The sequence below is a fragment of the Corvus hawaiiensis genome, chromosome 6 (genome assembly GCF_020740725.1).
Source record: "Corvus hawaiiensis isolate bCorHaw1 chromosome 6, bCorHaw1.pri.cur, whole genome shotgun sequence".
Lineage (NCBI taxonomy): Eukaryota > Metazoa > Chordata > Aves > Passeriformes > Corvidae > Corvus > Corvus hawaiiensis.
The window spans coordinates 46533697-46550869 of record NC_063218.1 but is presented as its reverse complement, the minus strand read 5'-3'; the positions used below and the strand labels follow the sequence as shown (position 1 = coordinate 46550869).

General features: G+C 45.8%; 2 protein-coding genes across 2 annotated transcripts in view; one reads left to right on the top strand and one right to left on the bottom strand.

Annotated features, from left to right (window-relative positions):
- The window catches only part of TSPAN4 (tetraspanin 4), a 436626-nt gene that overhangs the window by 367704 nt on the left and 51749 nt on the right, over positions 1 to 17173 (bottom strand). The window lies entirely within an intron of this gene.
- On the top strand, positions 10286 to 12889 carry LOC125327049 (endogenous retrovirus group K member 8 Gag polyprotein-like). Its single transcript, XM_048305958.1, has 2 exons — positions 10286 to 10738; positions 12581 to 12889. Exons 1-2 carry the CDS (start codon positions 10487 to 10489, stop codon positions 12698 to 12700), a joined length of 372 nt encoding a protein of 123 aa, XP_048161915.1. The 5' UTR covers positions 10286 to 10486; the 3' UTR covers positions 12701 to 12889.

Below are 17173 nucleotides of genomic sequence, written 5' to 3'. Positions count from 1 at the left end.
ACCAGCAACAGCAAGATCCTCCCCACTCTCCAAGCTCCCTCCGAGCAAGGGTAGTGCAGCACTGCCTGAGCTGACTGATAAGTTTACTAGCTAGGTCCGGGGTCACACTACACTCCTTCAGAGGTGTTCATGGCATGACAGCGACTCATAGCAACATTCAAGCCATCCTGAGATCATCCACAACACTTGACATCATGCAGGAAGACAGAAGTGACCTTCCCAAGGAGTCTGCTGCAGAGCTGGGAGCTGAACCAAGAGCCACCATGCTCCCAGGGAGCACCCAGCTCCACAGGGAGCAACAGGTAAATGTCATCCCTCCCACAGACACGCCCTGAGCAAACATTTAGAAGCACCTGTGCAGGAGCAAGGCAGACAGGAAAATCAGCCAATGAAGGCAAATGAAATTTTGGTGGTAACAACAGTTTACACATCACTTAATTTCCTACCTCAAGCAATGAGTAAAGCACTTGAGGACATGGCACTCTGAGTTTTCTAGTATTGTAATATCTGCAAAGTATTCACTTGTTTGGTGAGGGATTTTTAAAGCTTTTCCACTTATTCTTTTAAGCTAGTGACTTAAAACTACTGTTACCTTAATTTTATTGCTGTGGATACACCAAGAGACACATTCTGCTCCCAGAAAATCTCCAAGACAGTAAATTACATCATACAGATTTTACCATGGTACTTCCAGGGAGAAGACACACCTCTCCTATCCTTGCCCTTTGTGGTAACTTTACCTTTATGAGTTAAACCAACACATTTGTAGCTTCAAGGCAAGTTTTGATCTTTTGCTCTCCTAAACCAATGATCCAAAACACACAATCCAAGTGAGTTTTCCATCTCGGATTGCAGCACTCCCTCTGCTCTGCTCTTCCATCTGGCCACAGAGTAGCTGGCTGCGGCCCCAGGCCCCCGTGCTGGCACAGCAGCGCAGCATCACTTTGGGCCCGTCAGCAAGCCATTACAAATAACACTTCTGGCCGGGCCACAGCCGCTGCAGCCATGGAGGCACTCCTGGTAAATGAAGAGCTGCTGTGCAGCAATTTCAGAGCACTGGGGTCTGGCAACAGTGTGAGCACTGGATGTGACCCACTCAGTGGGGGAAGTACGGCACAGCGCAGGTCTATCGGAGCCAGGACAGCAGCATTCACATTGTCCAAAGAGTAACACTCTCAAACGCACCAGTATCAGTGACTAGGTGAGAGACTTATTATAGAATAACTGCACAGAATTCACTGAAAATTTGTGATCTACACAGGAGTCAAATTATCATCTTCAGACAGGATCAATTACAGTTTATAACCCACATTTACCTGCACAGTTTAGAAAGCATCTAAGCCAGTACCTAGGTACCAGGTTTCTATGCCAAAGGTACTAAACAACTCTACATATCACCAGTACCCCAGATATCTTCCCTCTGGAGAAGGATTCAAGAAACAGATTTAATGGGATCCTTACCACCACTAGGCCTCAGGAAAACCAAATGCATCTCATCAAAAATCAGCATTGCTTTCTGTGTTTGCTTTAAGTTCCACTGTAGAAATGTAGGTTGGCATAAACTACTGCAAATATATTGGAATATTTTACACTCTGCCAGGAGACCCTCCCTGGGTTCAGAATAAACAACTTTAAATTATTTAAAGGTTTTCAAAAGTTTTGTGCTGAATCAGTTACAGCAATGCCACATTGCACCATATCAGTTAAATAAACTTGACAGTAGATGCAGTCCTTTACCTCCTGTCCTGATCCCTATTACACAAGCAAAGCAGTTACCAACAGGACTCGAGTCTTCACTTCTCTGCCCCTCAGTTCTCACACATTGCAGAGACAACACTTCAACTTACTGGTCCATCTTGCAACCAAGAGCTGCCCTTCAAATCCATCTCTCACAATACCTATTTACTACGTTCACCTCAGGAAATTTCTGGGGTTTTTTGAGGCAGACTGGCCAGTACAACATACAAGTATAATTACTTGCCTATACTTCACAAAAATGGGGGGAAACAGGAAAAAAAATACACACACACACACATATATATATATATATATATAAAAAGCCAAGCTCCACACAAGTCTGTGATGAGACAGAGAGCCCAACTTGGAGCTTCAGATGTTCATAGAAGACCGAAAGTATCCACCCCCAAAAAACCACAAATTTAAAGCACTTTGCTTTGGTTGTCCTTCTGTCTTGGAGTTTGCTACTATCACACAAAAATTGGCAAAGTAGATTAAATGCTACAGGTGGAGATTAAACTTGCAGGGATAACAGCTGTTCACTGGCCACTAGTACTCTTACAGCATTATGGCTAACCAGCACATTTCTTGTTAGAATCACACCAGGCCCACAAGTCAATAACAATGATGATGTCTTATCTTTGCCTCTCCCCAGCAGCTTCTGCCATCTGCCTTTGCTCTTTTGACTCACCTTCAGCCTGGCACAGTCTAAAACTACTCTCTAGTTTATAGGTCATACATGCATGTTGTTATTCCCTTTGTACAGCTAGTGCTGCTCTCTTTTGCAAACTCAATGCTTGGCTGATGCCCATCCATTACCACACTAGAATGCACTACTCTACTGAAAACATAGAATTAATTTGCAACTGTAAGAAATGCTGCTGTTGCTATTTACAGTGAGACTACACTGAAGAAATATGCTGTGATTGTATCAAAACGTTGTATCACTTAAGATATAAGTAAACTCCTGCTATGAAGATAACATCTTCTCACTTCTGATCTCCTTTAACATCAGGCAGTTCATGGGAGGATAAGGCAGAAGGATGATACCTCACAGCTGGATGGGAACAAAAGCCGAAAGTCAGCCACAGGAAGTCAAGCAAATTCTGGACCTGTCTGGAAATAATTCCTCATTACGGACAGCCTGTGAAGCATTAAATGATACAAGTTGTTCATGTTCTACAGAGCAGGAGAGAGGCTTAAGAAACAACACCCAAACTTAAAAATACAAGTTTTTTCTTGTAACTGGTCCATGCTTTCCATGATATGCCAATAGTGTAATATTCCCAATACTAAGCCAGGTACAGGATTTTGTCTCCAATGAACACAAACCCAGCCAGCAGTTTTACACCATCTCTTTTCCGGACATTAATCTCCCAATGTAGGCGATGCGTATCAACTCGTATGGAAGTCCCCCCAGTTCCATGAAGCAAGGTCAGTTGATACTGATTAATGATCTGGCTCAACATATCCAAGGAACTGACGCACTCATTAGTTATCATAAACAGCAGGATATTACAGTAAATTATGACAGCTGCTGTGTGTAGCTTTTCAAACCTGTTTTCTATGCCTTCAAATACAGCTAGCATTGGAGGTGTCCTTTACAGGAAAAGAAAAATCATCTATAGATCAGCACTCTGTACAGAGTCCAGCAGTCTGTAAGTGTTACTTGCCAGCATTTACAAAGCAGTGACGCACACAGTGTAAAGCCTTTGCTAACACCAATTCACATGGAGTGCTTTCAGTAAAAGCAGACACAAAAAACACTCTCCTCTCATTATTATCCCCAAAGTAAAGCCTGACATCCTCCCTGCCTCCTCTATGAACCACTCAGTTCTCCCTTCTGCCATTATAATGTTTATAATTTCTCTACTTTTAAAAAGCACGTGAATAAAGGCATAGCTTGAATTCATGAGGGAAAAAAAATGTTTTCCTACACTTTCTAAAATCTCTCAAAATCTAAATATTTGAAGACATTCTATTATGCCCCTCTATATAAATACATCTTCACAACCCTCAAAAATGTCATTCCACCTGGCTGCTTCTTCCAGTCTCTCCCACATCCACACTGCTGTACTTACCACAAAAGAGATGGCACAAGGCAGGAGACAGAACGGGATAGCCTTCACCTCCTGTGCATTTGCACAATGTGTATTGTTCCTGCCTCAAAAACATCACAATTTAAACAGATGAGGCTGGGAGAAAAAAAACTGTTTACCTCATTTATAGGTTTTCAGGAGACTAGGAACCTTGCTCATGATCACAGAAATTTATGGCAGAAGAAAGAACTGAACTCATACATCTCAATTCATTAGTATGACTCCAGTAACATCTTTCCTTTCAAGAGCAGTGTGTCCAGTCATTTCTCACCATGTGAGGTCAAGAAGGACTTGAGCTGCAGAGATTTTTCTCTCATGATCCCTGACATAAGGAGAAGGGATGATGTTTTCCTGGATTTCATTACTTGAATGCATATACATGAACAGTTACAGCAAAAAATGTTAATACAACAAGCAAGGTATGTTCTATTCATACCTGTGATAACAGCTCTCTTGGGTACTCTAAGCAATAGCCTCACAAAAACACCTCAGACTCATTTCCCTGGCTGTTTGCCTCTGGAATTACTGGATTTGAATATATACCAATACATGGAAACTGAGGCACATATAAGAAGAGGAATAGTGAGAAAAATTCCTTCAGACCCTTTCCTCTTGGGAACTCCTTCAGTTGTGTCTGCAAGATAAAATAAACTAACAGTCTAAAGGTTCAGTGGAGAAGAAAACACCAACCGAGCAGGGAGATGGGGTGGGCAAGTGGGAAAAGTACACAGCAAAACAAGCTGAGAAAGCCCTGCTTTTATCCCCTCACAGAAGCTACCTGAAGGGAGTCCATTGCTGATATCTTTTTGAGTAGAAGCAAGAAGTGAAAGAACAGGAGACCGAAGCCCACTGCCACTTTTTTATCATGCTGATGGAACACAGCAGGAAGCTGGTCTCACAACTCAGGACAGCTCTTCTTATCCTGTGCTCTCATAGCTCAAAAACAACTTCATAAGACTTGTGCAATGGTTCGTGCCACACATTCTAACCCCCTCTGTGAGAGCAACAGACACTAAAGGCATAAATCCTCTGCTACAGAGCTCTGGCTCAAGGCAGCATGCTGCAAGGGAGAGGAAGTGACTCTAATTACAGCTCTGATCCCTTTGCTCCTGCCCACAAGAGAATTCAAATTTAAGGAATCTGCTTTACCAGTAATGCCTTTGCTGCGGTACTCAAAAGCCACCCCCACTTTGTATTCTGGACTAGCCAGGCAGTGTGGTACATTGTTCATCTCCATACCCAGGAGCCTCTCAGCAACTCTAGCTGTACGTAATTAGACGCAAACTTATACGGAGAACATGCCAGCCAGTTCTGAAATGGGAATGAAGTTAGCAGATGATCAAACTTGGGGACAACTTCTGTAACCTCTAAGTAATCATCTAAAGACAATGTAAAAACCATAATGCACTGCTTCAGAGTATTTCCCTTTTCAGAGGCTTTGTCAGAGTAAATCCTCACACACACACCCCGAGTCAAGAACTGAAGACACTTCACATGCCTCAGTTCTACCCTCATGTCAACAATTCCAGTTCAGAAGTCAGAGCAGAGAGAGAATATCAAACAAATTCATCAAACTCCTCTCATCTCTCACTTGCTAAATAGAATTATGTTTACATTGGTTAGCAGCATCTGTTAGGGAATTAATACAAAAGCAAGCATTGTTTTGGCCAATTTATCAAGTAACAAGGGTATTTCCTGAATAAACACTTCCATTGCCCTATTAGGGGCACCCACCTAACCACTGTGCCAGTAAAGGCACATAAGAGTATTTTCTCTCCAGTAAGAGCCATCACAGGAATGAAACAAAAGGATTGCAATGGATATGAGAAATAGCCCTTTCAGAAAAGTATCAATATGTTTAAATAAAGATACTATCTTAGAAAGGCAAATAAAGTGCAGTACTTTCCTTCAGATAAAAAATAAGCAATGTTTAAACAAGGTAGTAATTTCATACTGATGGAATCAGTCCAACTACTGCAAAATAACATTTTACTGAAAAAGCTTTCCAGTTCATAGCCATTGGTATAATTATCCCAGAATAAGAATGCTGGAAACTGGTATAGTTTGTACTACCACAAGAGAAAGTTAGAGTAGCACATTTGTAACATTCTAACTGAGACAGCAAATGTTATAGTCTGTTCAGTACAGTATCTGCCCTCCCCCTCAATCACAGATGTAATCACCCTCACATATTGCAGGATAGTCCCACTGCCAGGCAAGGGAATGTTAAATAGTATGGATGTGAAGAGCTGGATTCCACAAAATCCAGCCATTGGGGAAGAGAAGAAAGGGTGCTTTACCCTCTGGTTCCCACTTTCTTTTTAAGGAGCACACAACTTCTGTGGATCTTGTTACTGGGCACATTTTGTAGAGCAGAAAATAATTCCATTATAGATTTATCTTTTTCTTCTGCAAACACTTCCTTCATAAAATCAGCAAGTAAAGTTTCTGTAAGGTCAAAACTGGCTTTTCACCCTCTAGAGACCCAACTGGTCTTTTCAAGAAGTTTAATAGCCTTTATCTCTTGAAAACATTTCAATTGTGTGGGTTGTTCCTCTGATTGCCCTTGCATTATAAATATATCTGCAAGGCCTGCTGACAGCATGAGGTGTTGGGGAAGATGAAACAGGAAAGCCTTGGAAATATGATTGCCTGACAAAAGATTTTGGGAATATGAAAACTACAGGCAACATCGAAATGAAAGCCACTTTTGAAATACCAAGTCTTAGTTACTGAACAACTAGAAAACAATGGTATGGCCACTGAAGTAATCCCCTCTTGATGGAACAATACCCTCTGCTTGCAAACAGGTCCAAGGGTCAGAGCAGACCCTACTAGCTCAGCAGAAGGGGTCCAAAGAGTAGTTTTTAGAAGTTAAGATGTAACACTCTATAGTAATATAAGAACTCTTATAGGCTGTATGTAAATGCTATAGGATTTGTATCTTGTATTAGATTGGTTAGTGACAATTAGAATATTCAGTGCAGAAGATGATTTATTGTATTGTAACCAGGACTTCAGACATTCTCATTCTCTCTTCCATTCTATTCTCCTGCTCTCTCTTCCACTCTTGCTCTTACACTCTCTCTCTCACCCGTTCACTCTCTTGGGCCTGCTCAGAGCCGAGTCTACCAGCTCTGAGCAGTGCCCCAATACCCACGCCCTTTACAATAAACCGGCTGTGTCCCAAGACCTGCCTATAGAGATCTCTCGTCTCCATCCGTCACCGTCTACGTCCGGCCGTCCCGACTGGACCCCAGAACCCCCGTAACCTACAGTCTGGCGCCCACCGTGATTGCCGAACCCACGCCCAGCACCTGCAGCCTGGCGCACAACGTGATTGAACGCCCGGTTCAGCCTTCTCCATCTGTAGGACTTTTCTCCATGGACGGTAACTAAAAGACCAGTTATAGCCACCTAGAACGTGTCGTGAGCACGGCATACCGATGCTGCGCATCGTAATAGCTGGAGCTCTGTAATTCTGCTGAGGCAGCCTTCGAGCACGGGGATTACCTGGAGCTCTTGGAGGCAATTGCCTGGCAGCCCTCGAGCACGGGCCGCCACTGCTGCGCAGCGGCCCCCTGGAGCTCTTTGAGGAGGTCTGCCGTATCACCCCTCGAGCACGGACACGCTGCTAAGCAGTACTGACCGGAGCTCTGCGGAGGGAAATCTGCCGCACGCCCCGAGCACAGGCGAGTAGTGCTGAGCACCGCCCGCACTGGAGCTCAGTGCGGACCCACCCGTGAGGTCCTGAGCACGGAAAGCCGTTGCCAAGCGACGCCTGAAACCGGAGCTCTGGGAAAGGACCGAAAAGCGGCGTCCTGAGTGCTGAGTGGAGTGCCTGGCCAGCCCCGCACGACAGACATCTGAGTAAGGACGCTGCTCCTGCGACATCACCTAAGTGAGTATCATACTGGTCTAAAAAATGGGACAAACCCACTCTGCCCATGACAGAGATCTCTATAAGTAACTTAAGCATTTACTTATAAGCTCTGGTCCAAGTCAGTTGCCTAAACACGAGCTAAAAAATCTTTTAGAATGGACCCGACTTAATTTCCCAAATGCTGACCATTCGGCCGTCTTTACAAGAGACTTTTGGGACACAGTTGGAGTTAAGCTCTTTAATAATATCTCCTACCGAGATATGGCAGCCGCACAGCTGCTCCCAGCTTGCAGAGCGCTGGTAGAGCTGTTTGCCGCGGTGGCGCCGCCCGCAGCAGTCACCCCGCCGAGCCCGGTTCCGGCTGCGAGTCCGCCCCTTGCCGTCGCGAGCCCGCAGCGGAGCATGGCCCCCGCCCCTCCGCCGGACCCCGTGGCTCCGATACCCGCGGTCCGGCTGACGCGCGCCGCCCCGCCCCCCGCGCTCGCGGCCCCCGCGCCCGTTACCCCCGGCCCCAGCCACCCCACCGGACCCTACGGCCCCTCCCGCCCCTCCCGCCATCCCGTTCCTCCCCGCTGCCCCATCCCCCACGGCCCCATCCCCCGCGGTCCCCGCCTTCAGTGCCAGCGTCTCTGCGGCCCCGCCCCTTGCCCCTGCCCCTCCGTGCCCCCCCCCCCGGTTCCGTCACCGCGGCTCCACCCCCCCCTGCTGCCGTCATTGCTACCCCACCCCCCGCTGCTGACATCATGGTGGCCCCGCCCCCCGGCGGTACCCCGGCGGGGCCAGCGCCTACCCCCCTGCTACCTACGGGTGTTACCCCTCCCCCAGCCGCGCCGGTTATGGCCATGGCTGCCATTATAGCCGGCCCCCCCCAAAGCCAAGCGGCGACCCTTCTTCCAGCCCCCCAGGTCCCCCCCCCCCCCCCCCCACGGCGCCGATGATAGCCATTGTTCCATCCGTGTCCGCCGCTGCTGCGTCTTCACAGTCCCCTGCCGCTCCCGAAACACTGGTGCCCAGAGCGCCGGCCACGGCCGTGCTGCTGTCTCCGGCACTCCCTGTGCACGTTACCGCAGGAACCCTACCCCCCCACCCTGCCGTTCAAGCGCGCACAGCACGCCCCGAGCGGTCCCCCGGCCCCGTGGCGGCACAGCAGCCGCCTGTGTCTACTCCCGCTCCTCCTGCCGTTTCTGTGCGGTTCCCCAATCCCGGCACACCATCGCTTGCGCTGGGAGCGCCCCAGCTCCGCGAGCCACTTGATGCCGGTGCCGCGCTGCCTGCACGGATGTCTGCAGTCTCCTCTGTTCCTGCCCCTGCTCCAGCCCCGCCTCCCGGCACCGCCGCCCCGCCACCACCCACCCCAGCCCAGCCTACAAGCTTCCAGCAGCAGCACGCCGCGATCCAGCCACCAGCCCTCCTGCCTCCCGCGACCGCAGCCCCAGCCCCTGGTTCTGCAGTCCTGCCATCTCCCGCTCCGCCCGAACCGCCCGCCACACGGACTGCTGCCCTTGCAGCCTACCGCGCGGACCTGATGACGCAACACGCGCATGCCCAATTGCTGCAACTCCCGGATCAGCGATATCACTCCGCTCAGACTTCTCCAACCTCAGCACCGCTCCCGGAACCATCCGCGCATCTTCCCGCGACTCCGCCGCCTGCCTCCCTACCTCCGCCGCCTGCCTCCCTGACTCCGCCGCCGCTTCCCGGAACCAACCCAAACAGCTCTGGTGTCCCCCCAGTGTTTGGGACAGACTTCTCAACTCAGAAAGAGACACTAAACCCTGAAGATTCGCCTGCATTAATCCCAAAAGTAGACAACCCCCAAAAATGTTTCAATAATTTTCAATTTACAGACTGGCATGAAATCAGACGCCAAATTTGCAAAGAGGAAAATCTAAATCCTTTAGCTATGCCTGTACTATTCAGCCAGCAAGCTGGTGGTCCCAGAACATGGCAAGCTATCCCACACCATGAGATTAAAGAATTGCGGAAAGCAATAAAGGACAGTGGTATCTGCTCTCCATACTTTAAGCAACTGCTGAAAAGTACCCTAGAAGGACATACACTTATACCAAATGACTGTAAAAATCTTGCTAGTATAATTCTCACAGACTCACAATATATGCTATGGGAACTCAAATGGAAGAGACTGCTTGCAGGGGTACTAGCCACTTATAAACAAAGTACTGACGCAGACCTTCGTACCCTTGTCATATCTAAGCTGACTGGTGACCATCCTGATGATCAAAATGACAATCAAATAAACTTACCCAAAACAGCATTAGATGACATCAAAAAGATGGCTTGCAAAGCCTTCTTGCAAATTCAGCCTGCAGGAAGTTTTGAGAAAGCCTATAATCTCATTAGCCAAGAGTTGTCTGAACCATTCACCACATTTGTGGACCGGGTCATCCAAGCAGCAGAACGGCAATGCAACGACGACATAGCTCGCCCAATAATGATACGGGACATTATTGAAAATAATGCCAATGCGGAATGTAAAAAAGTTATCAAAACTTTGGGAAAAGAAAGACCCACAGTGCCTGAGATGATTGATGCCTGCAACAAAATAGGAGGTCCACAGCAGGTGGCAACTATACAAGCAAATGAACTTGGAAAAGCTCTAGGAGAAAAAATTGAGAGGGCTCTGACAGCTCAAACAGTACAAACAGCTGCACAGGCAGCACAAGCAGAAGCACGAGACCAAAAACTTACTGAAATCCTAGCTGCCTTGCATCTAAACCTCCAGCAACAAAGCAACACCGTGACTGTTATGCAAGCTGCTGTAACTTCAGGACCTTGCTATTTCTGTAAAAAACCCGGCCATATCATGAAGAACTGCCCAGAACTCAAAAAGGGTACACAAGCACCAGATCGCTGCCCTATCTGCAAGAAGGGAAAGCATTTTGCCTGGCAGTGTCGATCCAGACAAGATACAAATGGAAAACACAGTCCAAAAAACTCCAATACGAGCGCGCAATGCCATCGCGTGACGAAACAAGTAGTGGCACCCCAAACACCCAAGGTAAAATTTATGAATACCCCAACTCAGAACCACTTCGCTTCACCATCAGCGCAACCCCAAGTAATGACTCAGGCCTGCTACCCCCAGGGTCCCAGTGCACCTTGGCAACCTCCAAGCCAACAGCCTTTTTAAAGGATAATGGTTATAACTATATTTCAACAAGAATTACAGGTGCTTCACAAACTAGACAAGACTTTTTGGTTGTTGGTAAAGAGAGAAATAACATCCTGGGACTGCTAGTTTTGCCTTGCGTAATATCTGCTAGCTGCAATGAAGAACTGCTAGTGCTAGCAAATGCCTGCCATCCCCCATTGTATATCCCACCTAGAACCCCTATAGCTATTGCCATAGCACTGCCCGTGGGAACTGCGGAACAAATACCACCGCGCCGTTTCTCAGTTGCTCCTGAAAGTCCTGAGGTTCTATGGGTTCAACACATAAGTCAACAACGACCAATGCTAACTTGTGAATTGTCAAATGGTGGGATTCAAGTTAACATCAAGGGGATGATTGATACGGGGGCAGATGTTTCTGTTGTCTCTTATTATCATTGGCCGACAGATTGGAAATTAATAACCCCCCCAGGCGCTCTCACAGGCATTGGAGGTGTCACTCCATGCCTGCGGAGCGAATCTGTCATCAGTATTACAGGACCACAAGGGAAAAAGGCATTGATCCGTCCCTATGTAGTGCAGAAACCCATCACAGTGTGGGGAAGAGATTTGCTCTCTGAATGGGGAGCCAAAATTGAACTGGATTTTTCATAGGGGCCACTAAAGCACTCAGTACTTTAAAACTGACCTGGAAAACTGACACCCCTCTCTGGGTCGACCAGTGGTCCCTGCCAGATCATAAGCTGAGTGCCCTCAAAAAACTGGTGGCTGAACAACTGCAAAAAGGCCACATTAAACCCACTAACAGTCTCTGGAACTCACCTGTGTTTGTAATCCATAAGAAAACTTCTGACACGTGGCGATTGTTACATGATCTCAGAAAAATCAATGCAGTAATTGAAGACATGGGCCCTCTCCAACCTGGCCTGCCCAGCCTTTCTATGATCCCAAGAAATTGGCCGCTTGTAATTATCGATCTAAAAGACTGTTTCTTCAACATCCCACTGCATCCAGACGATGCTCCTCGTTTTGCCTTTTCCGTTCCAAGTACAAACCTGCAAGAGCCGCTTCAAAGGTATCATTGGCTAGTCTTGCCTCAAGGCATGAAGAACTCACCGACTATTTGCCAACATTTTGTAGCCCGTGCTTTGTCCCCAGTCTGTGAGCAATTCCCGCAATCAGTTATTCTCCACTACATGGATGATTTGCTCATCGCAGCGTCAACACAAAAACAAATGGAAGAAACTCGTAACAGTGTTGTTGCTGAAATCAGAAAGGCTGGACTGGTGATCTCCGAATCAAAAATACAAGAGACTGCTCCCTGGAAATATCTAGGATGGAAACTAACAGAACAGTCTATTACACCTCAAAAAATACAAATTCGAACTGATGTTCATACCTTGCAGGACTTGCATCGGCTCTTAGGAGAAATCAATTGGGTCAGGCCTGTGCTAGGAATCACTAATGATGAACTTGCTCCACTCTTTGATTTATTGAGAGGAGACAGTGACATTAAATCCCCTAAATCTCTCACTCCTGAAGCTTGCAAGGCCCTGGAAAAAATTACTGACGCTCTGCAAAACAGGCAGGCACATCGCTGTATTCCTAACAAACCCTTTTTCCTTGCAGTTTTAGGAGAAAAGTTGAGACTGTACGGCCTCATTTTTCAATGGGATTCCTCTCAAATAGAACCGCTGTTGATAATTGAACGGGTTTTTCTCCCTTACAGGTCGCCAAAGACAATCCTCACACCTTTAGAAATGATGTCTCAAATCATCATCAAAGGCAGAGCAAGGCTTCTTTCAATAGCAGGTTGCGAATTTGCAATTATTTATTTGCCCATGATTAAATCTTATTTCGATTGGGCAATGCAAAAATCAGAAGACTTGATGTATGCCTTGCTCGATTTTCCAGGCGTTTGCTCTATTCATTACCCAGCACACGGATTAATCAAAGCTAAATTGTGCTACAAAGAAAAACCCCTAATCAGTGAAGAGCCTCTAAATGCGGTCACTATCTTCACTGATGGGTCAGGGCGAACACAGAACTCTGTGGTCACATGGCAAAATAAAGATACTAAAGTCTGGAAGCAAGATGTTCAAAAAGTTGAAGGTTCTCCTCAAATTGTTGAATTGGCAGCTGTTGTAAGAGCTTTTCAGCTCTTTCCAGAACCTTTCAACCTAATCACTGACTCAGCATATGTTGCTGGTATTATTAAGAGGATTGAAGGATCAGTTTTAAAGGATGTGAACAACGACAAATTATGTCTTTGGCTCACCTGTCTCTACCAAATTTTATCACACAGAACTAACCCTTATTTCGTTTGCCACATTAGAGCTCATTCTGGTCTTCCAGGATTTATGGCAGAAGGAAACGCACGAGCTGATGCATTGGCATCAGCAGCATCTGATGGAGAAGTTGCAGCAGACATCGAAAATCCTACCTCGGTGTTTGCTACAACTACCTTGCCTAACACTATTGAACAAGCCAAATTAAGTCATGCGTTCTTTCACCAAAATGCACAGGCAATCAAACGAGATTTTCATATTACCCTAGAGCAAGCTCAAAATATTGTACGAGCATGCCCAAACTGCCAGCTTGTTCAACCTATCCCCTCCTCAGGAGCCACCAACCCACGGGGGTTGGAGAGCTTACAGAAATGGCAAACAGATGTCACTAAGTACCCCTCTTTTGGAAAACTTAAAAATATCCATGTCTCTGTCGATACATTCTCAAATGCAGTCTTCGCTTCTGTGCATACAGGAGAGACAGCTAAGCATGTTTGCCATCATTTTTCACAAGCTTTTTCCTATTTGGGTATCCCACAAGAAATTAAAACTGATAACGGTCCTTCGTATGTTTCACAAGAATTAGCTGCATTCTTAAATGACTGGGGTGTCCGCCATACATTTGGCATTCCCTACTCCCCCACGAGTCAAGGAATAATAGAAAGAACACATCAAACTCTAAAACGCATTTTAGATCAACAGAAAGGGGGAGAAGCCCAGGATACACCTCAAAGGAGGTTGAATAAGGCTTTGTATGTTTATAATTTTTTGAATAGCTCTGCAGAAGAGCCTGATCCCCCCATCTTCAGACATTTCTTAAACAACAAAAAAGCAAAACTGAAAGAGCACCCCCTAGTTTTAATCAAGAATCTAGAATCAGGAAAAATAGAAGGACCATACAATCTTATAACATGGGGGAAGGGGTTTGCATGTGTTTCCACAGGTGGAGAGCTCAAGTGGGTTCCAGCAAAAAACGTGAAGCCATACCACACATCAAAACCTGCCGACGCCTCCACACCAGCCAGTGACCCTGCAAGTGGAAGCCAGGAAGCAAGCACCCAAACCTGAAGTACGCAGAATCACCAGAAGAAAGCGATCTGCCAAAAACAGCTCAAGAAAATAATGGAGCTTTCTCATCTGCGCGCGTGCATGTTGCTTTTATTCTTATGTTTTAGTTTTTGTAGCGAAGCTTTACCTGTAAATCAACCAAAGACAAATGTCTGGGTTGCTTTAGCCAAATCTGCAGGCTCCGATACCATCTGTCTATTTGACACAAGCCCTGACAAACCTTTTTCAACCTGTTTAGTTGGAATGCCTTTTCCAGAAGGTTTTGGTAATGTTATTCTTGATAAGTATTAGCCATGTGATAATCATCACATTTCTCCGACTTCCAGCCATAGACACCAGACTTACATTGATTATCTTTTATTAGCACATGGGCATGGCTGTGAAGATTTTGAAGGATTATGCTGTATGAACTTATCCGATCATTCTGTTTCCATTCACAAACAGTTACAAAACCTAAGGGACCTAGCTAACCAAATTACAACAGATAACCCGTCTTGGCTAGACAGTTTGTTTGATGGTTGGAGCTTTGCACCCTGGCTAAGGGAACTCTGTAAAATAGGCTTGATTATTCTAGTAGTAATAATTATAGTTTTAGTAGCAGTACCTTGTATACTTCAGTGTGTGCAAAAAATGACGAGTAAGACTATGTCTAATATCTTAATTGTCCGTCGAAAAGGGGGAGATGTTGGGGAAGATGAAACAGGAAAGCCTTGGAAATATGATTGCCTGACAAAAGATTTTGGGAATATGAAAACTACAGGCAACATCGAAATGAAAGCCACTTTTGAAATACCAGGTCTTAGTTACTGAACAACTAGAAAACAATGGTATGGCCGACTGAAGTAATCCCCTCTTGATGGAACAATACCCTCTGCTTGCAAACAGGTCCAAGGGTCAGAGCAGACCCTACTAGCTCAGCAGAAGGGGTCCAAAGAGTAGTTTTTAGAAGTTAAGATGTAACACTCTATGGTAATATAAGAACTCTTATAGGCTGTATGTAAATGCTATAGGATTTGTATCTTGTATTAGATTGGTTAGTGACAATTAGAATATTCAGTGCAGAAGATGATTTATTGTATTGTAACCAGGACTTCAGACATTCTCATTCTCTCTTCCATTCTATTCTCCTGCTCTCTCTTCCACTCTTGCTCTTACACTCTCTCTCTCACCCGTTCACTCTCTTGCTCTCTTGGGCCTGCTCAGAGCTGAGTCTACCAGCTCTGAGCAGTGCCCCAATACCCACGCCCTTTACAATAAACCGGCTGTGTCCCAAGACCTGCCTATAGAGATCTCTCGTCTCCATCCGTCACCGTCTACGTCCGGCCGTCCCGACTGGACCCCAGAACCCCCGTAACCTACAATGAGGCACACATTATACAGCATAGCCACCGAGCGACATTTTTCTGTTAAATACACAAAATTATAGGAGCACATGCCAAGGATAACATCTATCCTCTAATGCCTACAAAAGCTAAGGAGACTTTGAGCCAGCTTGCAAAGTGGCTAGGCTGATTCTGTGACAATATCCATGCAGCTCTAGCCTTACTCCCCCATGAGGTGCATCATAGACTATTTTCCAAGACTAACATTCCATTCCTAACCAGTCCATGATTCTACGTCCCACACGGAAGCGTGACTTCATTCAGGCCACAGTAAGTCTGTCAGACTTCACTCTCCACTAGATTTTTGCACTGGCCATATGAGGCTATTAAAGGGTGAGCGGGTCCTGCTAATAACTCCTTGGCTCTCCAGATCACAAGTCTCCATAAGGATAGGAACCACAGAGCCTGGCTTGGTGTGATGCTGCTGATTGTATGCTGTTGTGGTAGCAGTTGGTTCCCATTTTTCTTCAACCCTCAGCAAACCCCACAACAGAAGGGTTCTCTGAGAGATTGCTCGCTCATCCTCCCTTCCCAAGCCCAGATGGGCTCCTCTTCTGCCCAACTCCTCCAGTTTATATACTGGGCATGTCGTTCTATGGTGTGGAATGTCCCTTTGGTCAGTTCGGGTCACCTGTCCCAGCTGTGCTCCCTCCCAGCTTCTTTTGCAAACCCCCTCACTCACGCAAAGGAAAAAAGTCCTTGACTTAGGATAAACACGACTTAGCAAAAAAAAAAAAAAAAAACCAACCGTGTGTTACCAACACCATTCTCATTCCAAATCCAAAACACAGCATTGTAACAGCTACTGAGAAGAAATTAACTCTACCTGACCTGAAACCTGGACAGTAATAAACTTATCAAAAGGTAGGTTCAGAATCTCCAGTCAACATATGCAGGAAAAAAAGGAAAAATAACTTTTACTAAGCATCGTCAGTTATGCAAAGGTGCAAACAAGGTATTTCCAATGGAGATTTTTCTGTAATTAGGTCCAACATCTCAGACAGCTCAGAATTATAGAAAATCCCAAAGCACGCTATTGGCACATTAGGGGCGGGATTTTGTGATCCAAGCAAACAATCTTTTAAGAGACCTACAAAGGAGGAGCAGTACAGGATACTTTTGCAGATTACATCCTGCTACAGTCATTGCACATGAAGTGCTCCAATTATATTACAAGGAAGTATTTGTCCCTGATGAAGACCTTTTACTTAGTGTGGCTCTGATTTCCCCCTACACACCTTAACAGAGCCTGAAAAATTACAAACCAGCTTCTTGCAAGCCTATTTGGGCATTGAGTATTTCAAGCTCTAGGTACTTCAAAACCTTAAATACAGCAAAACAAGTTGAATGCTATCATCTCACTTAACTTTGCTGACTGCAGAAAAATATCCTAGAAACCCATTTCCTCACACAGCTAATTCATCTTCCCTGTGTGGGAAGAAACCCGTTTCCTCAGAGAACAGTGTGCCAGAGACAGCCACTGATGTACTGGCTTTTAATGTTGATTTCATATATCTCATTGGACTGAAGCCATGACAGCAGCATTTGTTATTCCTTCCCCTCCAAGCTTGTACTGAAACACAA

What these genes read in the sequence shown, in the direction of transcription:
- LOC125327049 (XM_048305958.1), top strand. Translation starts at nt 10,487, where the DNA reads ATGCAAGCTGCTGTAACTTCAGGACCTTGCTATTTCTGTAAAAAACCC. An exon ending in TGGCACCCCAAACACCCAAG is followed by an intron (nt 10,739 to 12,580) that starts GTAAAATTTATG and finishes TCTCCCTTACAG; the next exon opens with GTCGCCAAAGACAATCCTCA.